Source organism: Doryrhamphus excisus, linkage group LG18 (genome assembly GCF_037039965.1).
Source record: "Doryrhamphus excisus strain RoL-2023G ecotype Guam linkage group LG18, RoL_Dexc_Guam_v1.1, whole genome shotgun sequence".
In the NCBI taxonomy this organism is placed as follows: Eukaryota; Metazoa; Chordata; class Actinopteri; order Syngnathiformes; family Syngnathidae; genus Doryrhamphus; species Doryrhamphus excisus.
Genome location: NC_136374.1, coordinates 5,613,058 through 5,632,429, shown reverse-complemented (window position 1 = coordinate 5,632,429; position 19,372 = coordinate 5,613,058). Strand labels below are relative to the sequence as shown.

At 41.9% G+C, this 19,372-nt stretch overlaps 1 protein-coding gene across 1 annotated transcript; it reads right to left on the bottom strand.

Moving 5' to 3' along the window:
• Positions 1–13,674: 13,674 nt before the first annotated feature.
• On the bottom strand, positions 13,675–18,924 carry pck1 (phosphoenolpyruvate carboxykinase 1 (soluble)). Its single transcript, XM_058055130.2, has 10 exons — positions 18,797–18,924; positions 18,456–18,713; positions 17,808–17,992; positions 17,511–17,714; positions 17,064–17,251; positions 16,827–16,989; positions 16,520–16,744; positions 15,213–15,344; positions 15,052–15,147; positions 13,675–14,443 (listed from the first exon to the last, which is right to left on the bottom strand). The coding sequence occupies exons 2-10, from the start codon at positions 18,677–18,679 to the stop codon at positions 13,992–13,994; spliced, it is 1,869 nt and encodes a 622-aa protein (XP_057911113.2). The 5' UTR covers positions 18,680–18,713; positions 18,797–18,924; the 3' UTR covers positions 13,675–13,991.
• Positions 18,925–19,372: the final 448 nt, after the last annotated feature.

Here is a 19,372-nt window from a genome sequence, read left to right as displayed (position 1 = left end):
ACGTGTTGTTCGTCGTAGACAAAAGACTGTTCACATCCCATCTGCCGCAGACGTGGCAGAAACTTAAAAGCACCAGTTTAGACTTATTTATATGATTGCCGAAAAGAATTGCACTATATTTTTGTTTTGGTATGCGCAGATGGAAGGTGTGAGAGAGACTTTTATTGTGAAGGAGCTCTGTCGATTGGGGATGGAACACGAGAGAGACCTGAGCCCAACAGAAGGTCGCACGACATTTTGCCTGGGGGGCATCGGACACTTTTTATTTATGCAAAAGTCTGAGTCCATATGTACACACACACACACACACACACTTTTTCTTGGATTTGACGTACACCGGGGTTGTCCAAAGTCGGGGCCGGGGCGGGCCATTTGCCAGATTGTTACAGTGTAGACCATTGCTATGTGGGAACTAATCAACACCCCCCACACAGACATATATATACTACTGTATATATCGTTTCCATACACACGCTTGTGTTTGTATTTCTCAGCTCATTCAAAGTGAGAAGCACACATCTAATCTTGTTTATGTCACATTGTGGGGCCACCATTGTCATGTAATGTGGTATACACACACACACACACATAATGTTAACTCTGTCAGGTCAGGTTTCTCTCGGGCGGGCGCCTCTGAGCACTTTACTGCATCAGGACAGAAAAAAACAATCTGAAGTCAGCCAGCGTTGACGAATGTCTTCATCGATGTACTCAACTGTACAACTTGCTGTGTGCCTTTTTCACTTGGAACGCACACAAAGAGTCAATGGCACAGAGTTGGGTTAGGGTTGGGGTTTGGGTTGGAATTAGGGGTAGGGTTATGATTAGAGATGGGGGTTAGGGTTGGTGATGGGGTGGGGTTCCGGATGGTTGAGGTTATGGAAGGGATTGGAGTTACGGTTCAGGTTTGGGATGGGAATGGGGTTACGGATAGGGCGAGAGATGCCAATGGAGTTATAGATTGGGTTAGGGATGACAATGGGGTTATAAATTGGGTTTGGGATGGGGCGAGATTAGGGAGGGGATTGGGGTGAGGGATGGGGTTGGACCCCATCGGTCTGGTTGGGGTTATGGGTTGGGAATGGAGTTATAGATTGGGTTAGGGTTGGTGATGGGGTTATTGATTGGGTCTGGGATGCAGTTAGGGTTGGGGATGGGGTGAGGTTGGCGGGGTTGGAGGTCTGGTTGGGGTTATGGGTTGGGAATGGAGTTATAGATTGGGTTAGGGTTGGTGTTGGGGTTATTGATTGGGTTTGGGATGGGGTTGGGTTCTGGATGGGGTTAGGATTGGGAATTGGGTTATGGATGGGGAATGGTTTATGGGTTAGGGTTGGGGATGGGTTTGGTTCTGAATGGGGATTGGATTGTTGGTGGGGTTGGGGATGCGGTTATGAATGGGGTGGGGGCTTGGTTTGGTTATGGATTGGGATGGGGTTAGTAATGGTTTTACTATTGGGATTAGGGATGGGGTTAGGATTAAGGAAGGGTTTAGAATTTCGGTTGACGAACTCACCATTAACTTTGTGTGTGTTTGTGGTGGCGCCGGGTGACTTTGTCGCACAGCGGACACAGAGAAGTGTTAACAAGTGACACGAGTGTCAGCGGCAGGTCACCTGCAAGCGGCGCCAACATGAAAAAGTGCCACAGTCGAGTGAGGAGCCAGCAGCACCACAGCGGACCCTAACAAATCCAGCACCCCGTAGTGTCCGGTCTTTATGCAACAGCACCCTCCACTGGGGACGGAGCATGTTCCTCCTGTGTCGCTTCTTGAGGTTCGTCGGTTTGAGCTTGTGTACGTCGTGGGACATGTGCAGTCCCAAACGGGTGGGAGGGTTTGCAGCGGGTATGACAAGACTGGACGGGTTCTGACTAGGGTCCACGTGGTGCTGACAGGACGTTAACGGTAGTTGGGTTGCTTGCGCTGGCTGATGCTCAGAATACAGACTGGGGGTGTGGTGGTGGGGGGGCGGGGGGGAGGTTGGAGGGCTGTTGAAGAAGATCTATGAGGTGTGTGTGTGTGTGTGTGTCCTGGGAAAGAGCAGCTGCTGTCTAGACTAAAACTAAACAGACTCTGAAAAGACTAAACACACACACACACACATCTGGTCTACCTCTAAAGTTGCCCCCCCTGCGCCGCCGCCACACTTCCTGTCTGACCGAGCACTTCCTGTTTCCTGGAGATGCCTGCTGTCCAATCACAGAGCTCCTACTGTCTCAGCAGCCTTTCATGGCCATTGGCTGCGTTTTTTGATGTCTCCATGGCAACGTAGCGCTGTTGTTGGTCATTTTTGCGTTCTTGTTTGTGTGCCTGCCTGCGCCTGAGACGCGAGCGGCTCGTTTGGGCTGTCAATCCTCCCAGGACATGCCCCCCTACCCCCCGCCGTCTCAGAGGTGATTGGATGATGAGGAAGAGACTGAGAGATGATGTTTTATCTTGTAGATCGTTGCAATACGCCCACTGTTTGCCTTGTTGATGATAGTTGTGACATTCTAGCCTAGCCTAGTTTGAGATGTTGTTGTTGTTTTTTTCATCTTTGTCATTCCATCCATGGTTGCAAAGCCATCGTCCCAAGTGTGACCGCATGCTAACACGCTAACAAGTGTCCTTGCTAGTGCGCCGTGAGCGTGGGGGTGACGGTGCCCCCGTCACAGCACGGAACACACAAGTCCAGTTTGCACGCTAATGGTGGCGTCTACACGCGTGTGCCTTCTGTGGACACTTTGACATGTTGTGTCTGGTGACACGTTAAGGGACCAGACTCTGGTCCCTGATCATCATTTTGTCAAGTTGTGTCCTCAATATTACCAGTGAACGTTGATGCTGCGTTCAAAGACTGCTGGGAAACACGGTTGATGACTAGCAATCTAATCTGTTATGAAGTGGAATCGACTCATATGTCAGTTACTTCTGACTTTTCTGTGATATTAATATCCGCGTTTTCAAGTTGTGTCACCAATACAGTGCTACCTTGGTGTTTGGTCCAAACCCAAGACTGGGTTAAAGTTAAAATCTGGTGAATCTGCTCTAGACACCCCAAAACACATTTTATATTTAGAAGAATTGTAGTTTAACATGCAGTAAACAGTGTGAAATCATTAGAAATGACACATGAAATGGCTAATTGAACAGGAAATACACAGTGCTCTTGAATGCCTCATCAGTGTTCATCGCTCTGTGAATAAATAAACGATAATGAAAGGACCGTGTTCATGCTTCGAAAAGCCGGGCGTACCGAGGTACCACTGTATTACAAAATGAACATCGATGCTGCATTCAGGACTACTGGGAAATTAGAAATATGCCACTCTGATCTTACTATGTTGAGGTCAAAGTCTTCCTACATAGAGTAAGCAAAAGCATGGCTGATGACTAATAATCAACTCTAATTTGGAGTGTAATCAACTCATCCTTTAGTTAGTGCAGACTTTGTGCGTTATTCCAAGTCGGACATCTGATATTTCCACTTTCCCAGGGGTATGGAATGCAGCATCAGAGCGGTTTGATGTGTCATGCAGACATTCTACTGAGCTGTCTGGTTGGGTTGAACTCTGGAGCGACAACTTCAGACTTATTCCCGCTAACGTCCTGTGTTGGAAAGAAGTTGAGCACAATCTTGTCTTTTTGCTGACTTGAAACATTCCCAAAGACACAATCATGGATCCCTGCAGAAGAACATCCTCCTCCATGGAAGCATCCCGCTCACGCTGCAGTGAAATCATGCATTTGTGAGTTCACGTGTACATTTACAGTATATTGTCTGCTCTGCATGTTGTTTGCTATTGTCTCTTCTAAAGATGTTGTTTCCTAAGATGGTATGAATCATTTCAATTAGCCTTTGGAATAATGAAAATAAAGACATTTTTATACAAAAGTTGTGTCGTGTGGGGGTACTTGCAAACTCCATGTGTGGGTCATGGGGGCATGTCTGCTGTATTGGCTATAAACTATTTTTAAAAACAGTAAAAATAAAAAATCTATAAGTTCACAAGTTTAAAGTCAAAACATTAAGATAGTTTTAACTCCATTCCCAAAAGTTTAAATTTCACGAGAATAATGCCATATGCCACGAGAATAATAATATTACGAGGGCAAATACTGTCAGTAGCACAAAGTTGTATTTTTTTTTAATGACATTTTGTAACAGTTGTAATTCTATGAGAAGCAAACAAAACAAAACAATTTTTGGAAAATTTTAGGAATTAATTTGGGAAATTGCAGGAAAATGTCGTACGAATAAAGTCATAATTTGAAAAGCAACTTAATACAAAGAAAGTAGAAAAAATTGTCAAATCCCAGCAGTGATTTTACAAGAAAAAAATATAACAAAAAAGTCACAATTTTATACGGATAAATGCGTAATATTATGAGGAAATATAATGCCATTTTAGTAGCTTATTTTGAAATATTTTAAAAAGTAATACAAGAAACAAACAAAACAAAGTTGTGATTCCTGGGGAAAAAGTTAAAATATTATGTGCAAATAATGTCCAAATAAGTTATGACAGAGTGATTGGATGTTATTGGTCAATTTATGCACTGAAATTGCTCATGAATTATGCAATTCAGTTAACCTTTTTATTCATATATTTAGATGTTTATCCTCATTGTTTTTAATTGACTTGTCACAAATAATGTCTCCTCTTATTTCTGTTTATTACAAATGTATTCCTATTTAATCACTTTTATTACATTTGTCATCCTTTTCTTTCAGGTTTTTCTTCTTGGACACTGCACAATGTATACAGTTGTGTTTTATTATAACTGTGTATTATTATGATTATGATTATAACTATTACTATTATTACTATGATCATTATGATCACTATTATGATTATTATGATTATGGTTATTATTATAATTATTATTATTACAATTATTATTATCATGATGATTATTATGATGATTATCACGATGATGATGATGATTATTATGATTATTATTACGATTGTTATGATTATGATGATGATTATTATTATTATTATGATGATGATGCTTGTTATGATTATTATTATGATATGATGATGATTAATATTATTGTTATGATGAAGATGGTGATTATTATTATTATTATGACGATTATTATTATGATGATGGTGATGATGGTAATTATTATTATTATTCGGCCCTCAACGGGAAAAGTTTCTACGCCCCTTCGCTTTTCTCAAGTCGCCCTCTCAGCATCTGCAGTAACGGCCTGCCTCCACCAGATGGCAGACTGGGACACATCATTATGTGGGGGGACAGCGCGGAGACTGCACATCACAATGAGGGTAAATATTTACATAATAAATAAGCAGATGTGTGCAAATCTTTTCCACCAAGGGTCACATATGTAATAACTGAAGGATGTAGGATGGTCCATTTGGATACATTATGTACATTGAAGATGCTGTAGGTCAATATATGCTAAGCTAGCTGAACCAAACTTTTTAGCGTTCTGTTTTAGCTGACAACGATCATTAGTGTAATATCTACTAATATGTCTTATTTCTTATTTTTACAATATGCCAACATATGTGTGTATGTGTGGTTGTTCGGCAGGATTAATGATTATGAAGAAGCATTTCTCATCAACAGGCTTGTTGTTGTTCGTCAAGCCAAACGGGATGTTTGTTTCCTGCGTGGTGACACTTTAACACTTCACACGACTTCATATGTTGTTTGCGTCACTTTTGAAAAACAACTTAGGGATGATTAACTTTGGCCTCCGCCATTATCTTCATGTGTGTGTTACACAATTGTGGTTCCAGCCAGAACAACAACATAGACTAAAAGTGTCGGAAAGGAAACACAAATACTCCTAAAACACTAAACACAATAATACTTAACCTTCCTCTTGTGTTAGCTTTCTGGTATCATCTCTTATGTTAACGGGTCGGTTTTGACCCATGTATTAAATCAGCTATAAAATACACTAAAAACAATAAGTTACCATCAAATTTGCTTCTCATGTCTTGGTTACCTTCTTAGGCTTCCTCATCCATGAAAATGTTGCTTTTAATACTTTTGGTGTGGGCATGTAGGCCTTTTTTTGTCACTATACCCCTCCATTTTAATTTCCAAAAATGGTCAAATGAACCTCAAAAGAATCATATTCATAAATTGAAGGTTCTTTTGTTACCTGGCTATTACTGAGGGATATAGAACATATCTCTTAAGTCAATTAGTTGTATTTATTTTCTCATTTTAGTATTAATCACTAAAGAAACATCTATGGTGTTGGGGTGAATTTTGACCCATATATATTAATGTCAAGAAAAGGTAGAAAAAGTGATTGTTTTCAGCAACAGAACTTTAGTATAAAGTGAAATGAAAAAGCAGAACAGGTCCAGATCTTGGTTCACTGTACTTCTTGCCATTCTTTCCATGATCCAAATTGTAAATGTGAAATCAGCCAATCAAATGAGTGAATTCACCTCACATGTCTGGACATTGTTTTTCTGCTGGTATATTGGAAAAGCGGTCAAAATGAGAATCCCCTGAAGCAGGGGTCTCAAACTCAATTTACCTGGGGGCCACTGGAGCTAGGGTTTGGGCAAGGCTGGGCCGCATCAGGTTCCTCCTCCCAAAAAAAAAAAAAAAACGCATTTATTAAAAACAGAAAAATATACAAACTTTTTCAGTGCTTTGGTTCCGATTTTCTACAATAAAAGCTCTGATAAAACATTCCACTGTTCTCAAATATCTTAATTTTTATTTTTCTGCACAAAATAAGATGAAATAAATAAACAAATCAAGAATAAAGAAAATCAATCAGTAATAAATAAATATAATAATAATAATAAAACGGCAAATAAAAAAACTTGAGAAACCACATATAGTTGGTGGGTAGACAAATGATTTTTTTCAGATTAAAATGAACAAAGCATTATTAGAGCCCTGTAGACATGACAAAACACGACTATAGTCACATTTATACTCTTTTTATTTACAACATATTGCGCAACTGCAGGGTCTTGAGACACATGCTAACTCGCAAACTAGAGAGCTAGCGACCTAAACGGTAGCCTCCAAGTTATTTCCTTTAAACTTAAATAGCCAAAAACTTACCACTTCCACACGGATAGGGAGGATAACTATTAACAGTTATTTAACCTTTAACATGAACATTAATCAAACGTAATCATTTTTTCTGGGTACATGATACCATACAGCATCCATATCAAACTTGCGCGGGCCGCACTAACATTAAACTTTCATATCAAGACGGGGGCCTCAAACTAGTACCGCGGGCCGCATGTTTGAGACCCCTGCCCTGAAGCTTACATGATGAGAAGAGGAGCTGGTTGTCATTGTGTTGGCTGATTGTACACTTATGATTTCAGTTTTGGCTCAAAATATTGCTTTATAGTCATATTATTATAACCGGCTCGAAACCGACCCTAACAATACAGTGGTCATAATTTCAACCAGACCATTTTAAAATGTAGTAAAAATGATTTTTTTGTTTTTATTTTGTTGAAATAGAGTTTCCTGACAAAGTCAAAAAGCTTTGATGCAATAAACAAATGTTATGTGATTCTTTTTATGCATTAAAATGTAAAACGGGTCGGTGCCGACCCTAACACAAGAGGAGGATTAATGCTGTGTCTCAATTAATTCACATGCATACTTTCACTAATCTTTGATGTGCATAAGTGCATTCATAATGAGAAGTACGACAAAATGGTGGTGTTGTACTTAAAACACTCCAAATGCACGGCACATATAGACATCATCATCGTCATTCCCACTCACATTCATACCTATGGACAATTTGGAGTCCGCAATTAACCCAACATGCATGTTTTTGGAATGTGGGAGGAAACCGGAATACCTGGAGAAAACCCACATACGCACAGGGAGAACATGCAAACTCCACACAGAGAAAGAGTTATTAGCCATCTTTGACACTCTTTTTCTACAACTTAATCATCCGGTTAGAAATCTAGGTAATCTAGTAATTAGTAGTAAACAGCCACATTAAATCAATAACATAAAAAACCCAGCCAAAACCAAAGGGATGGGTTCTAAGCCAGATTTAGGGACACTAATCCATGCCTCTGTCTCCAGCAGGCAGGACTACTGTAACAGCCTTCCTACCGGGCTCTCTAAACAAGCTATAAAACCGCTGTAGTACATCCAGAATGCTGCTGCTCGAGTCCTGACTAGAACCAGGAAATATGACCATGTTAGTCCTTTAGTACTTTAGACTTGAAAATAGCTTGTGCCAAAGTACATCTCTGATATGTTAGCGCCACATAAACCATTTCGGGCTATGAGACGGTCAGATCGTGGTCTCCCGCTGGCGTCCAGAGTCAAGAGTCTACAAGAAGATGTGCGACAATCCTCAACAATACAGGCTGAAAACGCTTGTGTTCACCTGCGCATTCGCCAACGGAAAGTATCTTATCTGCGCTCTTCATTCATTATTCTTAATATTTTTGTTTTATGAATTGATTTGAGTTCAAAAAGAGGTTCCCGCACACTGTGTCGCTTTCATTCATGAGTTTATTTAGATAACGTTTCGGTCCATTTGACCTTCATCAGACATATTATCCCATCCCTGCCCTACACACATATATGTATGTCCCCGATGGGTGCAGGCGACCAATCCGGGGACTTAAGGGGCGACCTGTTTTGGTGAGTGTCACCTGTCGAAGGGCAATAACATTCATTTAACAGGTGTACAGATTTTAACATATGAAAATTTTTTTTTATACATAATTCAATTCAAACATAGCACATGTACAAATAGGGGCAACCATGCCAATGATTTAAAAAACAGTTTTATTAATTTTTTTATATAAAAAATCAGTAAATACTCAACATCTTTTATAGAAAGAGGAGGGGGGGAGAAAAAAATGATTTTTGAAATTTTCTATCATGATTTTATGATCTTACCCTTCTTTTCTGTAAAGCACTTTGAATGACCTTGTGCACGAATGGTGCGCTATAAACAAACTTATATTTTTTTTTATAATTTCAGTGGTGAAAAGGAGAAAACAAACAAAATGGGTAAATATTGGGATTTTCAAATTTCTAAAAAAACATTTGATTTGATTGGGACTAACTTGAGTCTTTAAATTCATAATTTAAAAGTAGAGAAGTGGGTAAATGCCTCTCTAATTCTTTCATGTTATTTAAAAAAAGAGATTAAATTAGTAACTATAGGGACTAACTTTAGTGGTTGTAATAAAAAGAAGAGAAAAAGAAGAAACATATTGGGGTCTTGCCATTTTTCTAAAAAGTGGTTGCAAAGCACCATTAAAAAGAAGTGGGTAAATATTTTCTCATGTCCAGTCCAGTCTCTCCAGTCTCAAGTCAGCTGGGATAGGCTCCAGCATACCCCTTGCCACCCTTGTGAGGATAAGAGGCATAGAAAAAGGATGGATGGATAGATTAGATTACATGCCGGCACTAACTTGAGGGGTTGCAAATTACAATTAAAAGGAGAAAAGACATGTAAATACAGTAACTATCATGATATTTTTAAACAAATACAAGACTAGTAAATATAGGAACTAACTTTAGTGGTTGCAATTCACTTTCAAAAAGGAGAGAGAAAGAATAAACTGGTAAAAACAGATTATATTACATACAGGGACTAATTTGAGTGGTTGCAAATCACCATTAAAAAGCAGAAATATTGGGCATTACTCATGAGATTAAATGCAGACTTACTCAAGTGGTTGCAAATCACCACTGAAAAGAAGACATGGTGAATATTGGAATAATCTAATTTCTAAAAAAATTAGATTAAATTCCACTCGGGAACGCTCCTGACGTTTTTCACTTTTTTTTTTTTGATCGGATGAAAAATGTTTTGTCCGCACTGTGCCGGATTAGTAAATAGTTGCAATAGTTGCAACCAGAGAGGAACCAGCATGTAAACCATGTAATGCACAAGGCACACCTATGTATCATGGTACCATGTAACATACCACACCATAGAAGAAGAAAGAATAAGCACCTCGTCTTCCACTTCCCAATGCTCATCTCGACTTGTGCGAGTCTTCATTCATTTATTTTCTACCGCTTATCCTCACAAGGGTTGCAAGGGGTGCTGGAGCCTATCCCAGCTGTCTTCGAGAGGTGGGGTACACCCTGGACTGGTGGCCAGCCAATCACAGGGCACATATAGACAAACAACCATTCACACTCACATTCATACCTATGGACAATTTGGAGTCAACAATTAACCTAGCATGTTTTTGGAATGTGGGAGGAAACCGGAGTACCCGGAGAAAACCCATGCATGCAAACTCCACACAGAGATGGCCGAGGGTGGAATTGAACTTGGGTCTCCTAACTGTGTGGCCTGCGCGCTAAGCACTCGGTCACCTTGCAGCCAAAATAGCAAAATATGCAGAAAAATGTCCATCAAAATATTCAGATAATATGTTGGCTTGTCGTCAAAGATTACATCTGATCACATCGGTCGGTGATGTCATCATTTATGTACACACGAAAAGGACATGTCGCCATTTTCAGATTTGGCCACTTTGGGAGCTGTTTTTGAAAAATACTGTTTCGGGCACTCAAAACGTTGTTTCTGGAAATGTTTCCGTGTGGATAGCCCCAGAATTAGAGTAGACCAGGGGTCTCAAACATGCGGCCCGCGGGCCAAATGTGGCCCACAGGACACTAGTTTGAGGCCCCCGCCTTGATATGAAAGTTTAATGTTAGTGCGGCCCGCGCAAGTTTGATATGGATGCTGTATGGCAGTGGTCCCCAAACTAAGGCCCGGGGGCCGGACACGGCCCACTTCCACATTTGACCCGGCCCCCTGAACAATAAAGCATGTACATTTTTCTGTCATAGAACTGGAAATGGTAACCTATTGTGACGTGACTACAACCACACTTTGCCCCAGTCATAGAACATAAACAAACAAACTACCCTGAACCTGGCCCCCCTTCAGAGGAGGGAAAAGTCATGTGGCCCTCACTGGAAAAAGTTTGGGGACCCCTGCTGTATGGTATCATGTACCCAGAAAAAATTATTACGTTTGATTAATGTTCATGTTAAAGGTTAAATAACTATTAATAGTTATCCTCCCTATCCGTGTGGAAGTGGTATGTTTTTGGCTATTTAAGTTTAAAGGAAATAACTTGAAGGCTACCGTTTAGGTCGCTAGCTCTCTAGTTTGCGAGTTAGCATGTGTCTCAAGACCCTGCAGTTGCGAAATATGTTGTAAATAAAAAAATATATAAATGTGACTATAGTCGTGTTTTGTCATGTCTACAGGGCTCTAATAATGCTTTGTTCATTTTAATCTGAAAAAAATAATTTTCTTTATTCTTGATTTGTTTATTTATTTTTCATTTTATTTTGTGCAGAAAATAGAAATTAAGATATTTGAGAACAGTGGAATGTTTTATCAGAGCTTTTATTGTAGAAAATTGAAACCAAAGCACTGAAAAAGTTTGTATATTTTTCTGTTTTTATAAATGCGTTTTTTTGGGGGGGGGTGGGACCTGATGCGGCCCAGCCTTGCCCAGACCCTAGCTCCAGTGGCCCCCAGGTAAATTGAGTTTGAGACCCCTGGATTAGACTAATTTGAGTGGTTACAAATTACCATTAAAGGAGAAAAGGCAACTATTGAGGGTGGTAAGTGTCCATCATTACACATTTACTATTTAGACAGTTTTGAGTGTAAAGTCAGTGTACTATTTTGCCCTACTTCTCAGTGCGACTGCACTTTTGCACCCAAAAGACTAATTGTAAGTACACAAGTTTTCCAATGGATGTCTTCACAGGCTAATTGCACTAAAAGACAAGGTGACCAGAAGGAGCTCAGGTAGGAACACAAAAAAGCAAACATGAGATGTGGAAACCAACTTAATGATATCCGTTATCAATGAAAGATGAATCCAAGTCATAAAATGACATAATACTGTCTACAGTACAGCTCAGCCTCAATGGTTAGTATTGTCAGTGTCATAGTCCAAAAGCCACAATACAACTTCATTATTCAGTATTAAGTACACCATAACCATCCATTTTGTCTCAACAAACGTTTTCAGTTTTAGTTGAAAAGGCACCTCATACACACTCAAATGCAAGGTGTCCAAAGTGCGTCTATAGGGCCATTTTTAGTCTGTAGCTTGTCTTTTATTGGCCCTGTGCATATTCTAAAAAGTCATTATTTATGAGAAATATTATTACACTAAAATGACACAAAGCTAAAGTGTGGGTGTTTGGATCAGTTTATACTATATTACCCTTTACTGGTTGCTTTTAGCATTAATTGAATTTTCTTGCACAAAAAACAATTCTTGTGCCTTCAAAGTCATGTAATTGTTATGGTAATGGTTTTATTTCATTTGAACATGCATCAGATTACAATTGAGTGCATCCCATAATCAGTTCACAGTTCCACATGTCCAAAAGGAGTAGGAAGAAGCAAAGCTTATTAAATCCTACCCCTCCATCTGGTACTTTTACAATCAGTAACTGTTACATTTGTTCACTTCCTGCTTTCCATAATACAGTTTAAGGTTTTTTTTGTTTTTTTTTAATAATGTACCTCGTACCAAAGTACAAGGTGATATGAGCATCCAATGCCATAATGGGTACCATAGTAAGTGTCAATATAGTGATATATATAGCACATCATGACTGGTTCAAGACTCTTCATCCTTGTATTTAGAAAACATCAACTGCTTGTATTGTTTCTTGAATTGGCTCATCGTTGTGCATTGTTTGATTTCCTTACTCAATCCATTCCATAGTTTGATTCCACATACTGAAATGCTATGGCTAGCATAACGTAGTCCTAGCATAGAAGTGTTTCAAATGTACTTCTTCCCTGAGATCATATTTCTCCTCTCTTGTAGAGAAGTATTGGATGACATTTTTAGCTAATTGGTTATTTTTAGCCTTATGCATTATTTTAGCTGTTTGAAGATGAACTATATCAGCAAGTTGAAGTATTTGTGATTTTAGAAATAAGGAGGCGGCATTATGAATTATCCTTACTGACCTTTTTTGCAGTACATTTAGCGAGTGAAGATTGCTTTTATAGTTATTAGCCCATATTTCCACACAATAAGTAAGATATGGTAGAACCAGAGAGCAATAAAGAGTGTGGAGTGATTTCTGATTGAGAACAAATTTTGCTTTGTTCAATATTGAAATATTTCTGGCCACCTTATGTTGTATATTTGTAATATGAGGTTTCCAGCTCATATTTTCATCTATTGTGATCCCCAGAAATGTATTTTCCTTCACCCTTTCAATGTCTACACCGTCTATTTGTATTTGCTGGTACGTGTCCTTTCTGCTGTTACCAAACAGCATGATTTTAGTTTTACTTAGGTTCATGGACAAGGTATCATCCGCAAATAATACCAGCTTTAAGTCTTTTATAACTTTGGAGATATCATTGATGCACAAGTTGAACAGTTTTGGCCCCAGTATTGACCCCTGGGGAACTCCGCACGTAATATATGAACTTGCGGATGTGTATTCTCCTAGCTGTACGTATTGCTTCCTGTCAGCTAAGTACGTAGCTTTTGACCCAGTTCAGAACTAATCCTCTTATTCCGTACCTTTCTAATTTAGTTATTAGGATGTCATGATTGATTGTATCAAAAAATTCTTAAGCTAATGGCGGTTAAACACGAGCATCAGTGATGTTCTTCTCCATGAATGAAAAGTTTTCAACATGAGAAATAAAGCAGCATAAGTAATGGCAGTATGTTTATTGACAGTTGCCCTTTTGGGGCCAGAGCTTAGATTTGAATACAAAGTAGACATATAAAAATAAATTAAGGCATAAAGTATTGTGCGTTCACAATAAGTTATCATGAAATACAACAAATGGAATAAGAATTAAATGCACAGGAATGGATGGAGAGCTAGGTGTTAGCATTGAATGCTAACAGGAGTACCTTTGGATTGTTCACCTTGAATCGGTGACATTTGCATGTTACAATCAGTGGGAATGGAACATTCTAGCAAGTCTACGGAAAACTATAATGAGGTTTTCCTCGTAACATTTTCTTCACATCTGGTTTACCCGATGCCGGAGGAGCTCCAGCTGCCTCGCCACCTCCACGGGCAGGTCGTCGTTCACCTGCGTGCGGAAGTACTTCTCCACTTCCTCCACCTCCTTCTGCCAGAAGTCATGGTCCAGAGCAAACAACTGGTTCATGTCCACGCTCAGACCGTGTAGGTCCAGAGAGTGCGGGCATGGCAGGTAGCCCACGGCGGACGGCATGGCGCCGGCCTCGCCATTCAACCGCCGAAACATCCAGTCCAGAACACGGATGTTTTCGCCAAAACCGGGCCAGAGGAAGCCGGCGGAGGGGCTCTTGCGGAACCAGTTAACGTGGAAGATCTTGGGGAGCTTGGCGCCGGGACGCTCTGCCATGCTGAGCCAGTGAGAGAGGTACTGGCCGAAGTTGTAGCCGAAGAATGGCCGCATGGCAAATGGGTCGTGCATGATCACCTTGCCTGGAACGAGAAGCAAGAGGGCGTATGACAAGGTGAAGGGAAGGAGAAGGAGAAGAGGAAGAAGGAGGACAAGGAAAGGAAGGAGCGGAAGAAAGAGGAAGACAATGAGAAGGGAAAAAAATAGAGGGAAAGGAAAGAGAAGTAAAAGGAGGAGAACGAGGGGAAAGAGAAGAAGAAAAAGAAGAAGTCACGAAAAGGGAGAAAGTAGAAGGATAATAGCAGGAAGGGGAAGGAGAAGAATAAAAAGGAATGAGAAGACGATCGAGAAGGAGATGAATTAAAAGGAAAGAAGAGGAGGAAAGAGGAGGAAAGAACCATTAAGTCATAGGAAAGTTAGGAGCAGAAAAGGAGGAGGAGAATGAGGAGAATAAAAAAGATGCAGCAGAAGAATAACAAAGGAGGAAGGGGAGGAATGTGGAACAGTGAGATAAAAGAGGAACAGAAAATAAAGAAAATGAGCAGGAGGAGAAAGAGGAGAAGGATATGAAGAGGAATGAGAAGACAAACGAGAAGGAGATGAATGAGACCAAAAGGAGAATGAGGAAGAACAAGAAGAAGTAGTCAGTAGAGATCTTCAGCTGGTCAGCATGACGTCTCAGGATACCAACCTTTGTGTTCAGCTGCAGCGGTGGCCTCTGACCTCATGGCAGCGCCAACAAAGACACCGTGCTGCCAGCTGAAGGCTTCATAGACCAGCGGAACACCTGAAGAAGAACGTCCTCATGGAGTTAATTGCACCTTGATGGAACATTTCTTCTGTCTTGCTCACCTTCAGGCCGACGTCCCCCAAAGATGATGGCCTCAATCGGAACACCTTCTGGTGATTCCCACAGAGGGTCAATGATGGGGCACTGACTGGCCGGCGAGCAGAAACGAGAGTTGGGGTGGGCACAAGGTTCATCTGCAGAAAACAACAAGGTTCACAAGGTTCTCCATCCTGGTCTTCTTTAACGGCCTTTGTCAAACATCTCCCTCATTTGCACTTTTTAAGTTGCAGCTTTTTATGACTTCATGAAGCTCTGCCAAATGTCCATCAGGTAGAGACCTGGCCATCCTGATGGACCATAGCTGCCAAAATCCGTTAATTTGAGTCCCGTGCTCTCTGAACCATTGAGGGTGAGCAGCAGTATTACTGCCTGTATAGCATGGCGCTATGCTAAAGGACAAACCAGTCCAACATCCTCCCAGTCTGTGCATGTCCTCTGCCGCCCCTCTGACCACCCAACCGGAGCCGTCATGAAGTTCGGTTGGAGACTTGCAGCCTGATCCTGGAGGAGGTCTTACTTGCTGTAAAGCCAGATCTTGCTGGCAAGATATCGAATGCCTTAATGCAGGGGTCTCAAACTCAATTTACTTGGGGGCCACTGGAGCTCGGGTCTGGGTGAGACTGGGCCGCATCAGGTTTTCCCAAAAAAAAAAACGCATTTATTAAAAACAAAAAAAATTAAAAAACTTTGCTTTGGTTTCGATTTTCTACAATAAAAGCTCTGATAAAACATTCCACTGTTCTCAAATATCTTAATTTTTATTTTTCTACACAAAATAAGATGTCAAATAAATAAACAAATCAAGAATAAAGAAAATCAATCAATCAGTAATAAATACATATAATAATAATAATAAAACGGCAAATAATAAAAACTTAAGAAACCACATATAGTTGGTGGGTAGACAAATTATTTTTTTCAGATTAAAATGAACAAAGCATTATTAAAGCCCTGAAGGCATGACAAAACACAACTGCAGGGTCTTGAGACACATGCTAACTCACAAACTGGAGAGCTCGCGACCTAAACGGTAGCCTTCATCCTTTAAACTTAAATAGCCAAAAACTTACCACTTCCACACGGATAGGGAGGTTAACTATTAACAGTTATTTAACCTTTAAGATGAACATTAATCAAACGTAATAATTTTTTCTGGGTACATGATACCATACAGCATCCATATCAAACTTGCGCGGGCCGCACTAACATTAAACTTTCATATCAAGGCAGGGGCCTCAAACTAGTGTCCTGCGGTCCACATTTGGCCCGCGGGCCGCGTGTTTGAGACCCCTGCCTTAATGACTCTTACCATCTTCTGGCTTCCAAGATTTGTTTTTCCAAGAAGTGACGCTGACGCCCTCTGCCAGCTCCTCATCCATGCCCTCCCAGTGAACACCGCCATCGCTGGTCTCTGCCACATTGGTGAAGATGGTGTTCTTGGCAATGGTTGCCATGGCGTTTGGGTTTGTTTTGGCAGAGGTACCAGGCGCAACACCAAAGAAGCCGTTTTCGGGGTTGATGGCGCGTAAGTTGCCTGCAAGTGTGATGAGAGGAAAGTGAGCGGTCGCGGAAAGGTGATGCTAGCTGGTTGGTTGTACACCCCTGGTGGTCCTCACCTTGCTGGTCAAACTTCATCCAGGCGATGTCGTCACCGACACACTCCACCTTCCACCCTGGCAGCGTGGGACGCAGCATGGCCAGGTTGGTCTTCCCGCAGGCACTGGGGAAGGCTGCTGCCATGTACTTCTTCTGACCAGCAGGGTTGGTGATGCCCAGGATCTGAACAAGGGGACAATTAACAGTTAATGTCACTGTGACTTCTGGTCCGATGATGTGATCGTTCATCGTCCTACCAGCATGTGCTCAGCCAACCAGCCTTCCTCTTTAGCGAGACGTGAGGCGATGCGCAGGGCGAAGCACTTCTTCCCCAGTAGGGAGTTTCCTCCATACCCACTCCCGAAAGAGGCAATCTGTCTACGCTCTGGGATGTGGGCAATGAGGGTCTGCTCGGGGTTGCAAGGCCAGTTATTGACCAGTGGTCCTGAAGATCAGAAATGTTTGCTTCAAATTCAGCACTGACCCAAAAACAAACTACAGTAGATTAGTGTTACTTGCAGAGTCTGCATCACATCAAAAGCAAAATACCACAAATAATAAAAAAATGATTTTTGATACTCTGAACCAGGGGTCTCAAGCTTGACCATATTTTGTTGCCCCCTACTTGACATCATGAGTATAAATAAGTTTCAGTGTTGTTATTAGCTGTAGCACAAGGATCGCTGGGACAGACGTGGACTTACTTTTAAGTGGCAGTGGACAGCCGACGGAGTGCAGACAACGGACAAACTCGCTGTTCCCGAGTGCGGCCAGAACCGCCTTGCCCATTCGGGTCATGACCCTCATGCTGGCCACCACGTATGGCGAGTCGGTCAGCTCCACTCCGATCTTGGAGAGGGCGGACCCGACCGGACCCATACTGAAGGGGATGACATACATGGTGCGACCTGATTGGACAAATGTGTGGTTATTAAAACGAAATATCCAGCATGTATCCATTGGGAATCCGTTGCGGTTATAAGTTCAGGATTTTGCCATACCTTTCATGCATCCAGGGAAGCGCTGAGCCGCCGCTTTGTCAAACTCCTCCGGCGACATCCAGCGGCCCAGCTGGCTGACTCCGCCCCCCAGAGGAGTGGGCACTGTGTCCCGCTGCTCTCTGGTCACGATCACAGTCCTGCTCTCCACGCGGGCCACGTCCCTCGGGTCGGTCCTGGCCAGCCAGCTTCAGAAAGAAGAAACATTGGGCAGGAAGAACCGATGAAGATGATCCGACATTACGTCATTTGGAAAAACGTACTGGGATGTAAACAGGAAGTGAAGAGTGAAGAAAATGTGGAGTCTTTGCAGCTAGAACTACTTCCACTTTTCTGGGAATATTTTAGACATTGGACCTTGTGTTGTGTACCGGGAACAATAAAGGGTCTTCCCCAAAAATGGGAAGCATACAATATGCAAATTCCAAAAATTTACCAAACCATTAAGAGTAGACGCAGCCTAATAGTTAAGTCCCAGTACGTTATTCCATCCATTTATTTTTATGCAGATTCTGCTGGAACCGGAATGACGGGTTAGCTTCCAGTTGTGTTGTTCATGACAACAGCTGACATCTGAGCGACATTCCATCACTCCTTGTCCTTAGATACCATCTGACAACTAAATAGATCAGGATGACGCCCTCCACCTACCAGTTATCATACTTGGTGAGCTTCTTGATCACCCCCTGTTCCTCCAGCTGGGCCAAGATGGTGCGGTTTTCCTCATCAGAGCCGTCGCAGACATGCAAGGAGTCCGGCTGGCACAGAGTCACGTTGGCTTCCACGAACTCCCTGACAGCCGGGCTGAGGGCGCTCAAGTCACCCTGCAGGACCCGCGGGCCGCTTTGCTTTTGGGACTGCAGCTGAGGAGGCATGGTGGCAAGATGAGACTAGAGGTGGAGAGCAGGTCTGGAGCAGAGAGGATGGAAGACAAGGAAAGTTTAGAACTTGTCTGTGCAGAACGCTGCAGGAGCATGAGGGTGAAGACGGACCTCGCTTGCTGTTGTTGTTGCTGAGCTTTGGTAAGCGTGAGCTGCGCTGCAAGCAGGGTGCGCTCCTTTTATCTTCTAGGATGTCCCTCAAAGGTGAGGGAGGGGTGGGATGTGTATGTGTGTGAGAGCGTATGGACCTGTTGTTCTTCATGTTTCGCATGCGTGTGTCGCAGGTCAATCATTAATATGCGTCGGAATGTACAACCAGTTCCCTGGTGACAAGTTGACGAGAGGACTTTCTCTTTACAGTGGATTGATTATTTGTCATCTTATCTGCCGTGATTGTGGGCCAGATAAAAACATCCCATAATAAGCAGAAAAAGTCACAACCTCTTGCAGAAGTTGAATTTGAACTTTGACCCACTTTGCTGACCGATGTCATTTCTGGAGCGCCTTGACGGAACCTCATTGGCTGCCTGCTGGGGGCTCGCCCTGCTTGGGTTGAACATCGGGCCTGTGGAAACAAGTATGAGTAATTGACAGCTGAGTTGACTGATGTGAGTACAGGCCCCGTATTTGAAGGTTCAGGACTGGAGGAGACATACTACTTGTCCCCTCCATCAGCTTCCCCTTCAT

What these genes read in the sequence shown, in the direction of transcription:
- pck1 (XM_058055130.2), bottom strand. Translation starts at nt 18,679, where the DNA reads ATGCCTCCTCAGCTGCAGTCCCAAAAGCAAAGCGGCCCGCGGGTCCTG. An exon ending in CTCACCAAGTATGATAACTG is followed by an intron (nt 17,993 to 18,455) that starts GTAGGTGGAGGG and finishes TTCTTTCTGAAG; the next exon opens with CTGGCTGGCCAGGACCGACC. An exon ending in GGTTGGCTGAGCACATGCTG is followed by an intron (nt 16,990 to 17,063) that starts GTAGGACGATGA and finishes CCCCTTGTTCAG; the next exon opens with ATCCTGGGCATCACCAACCC.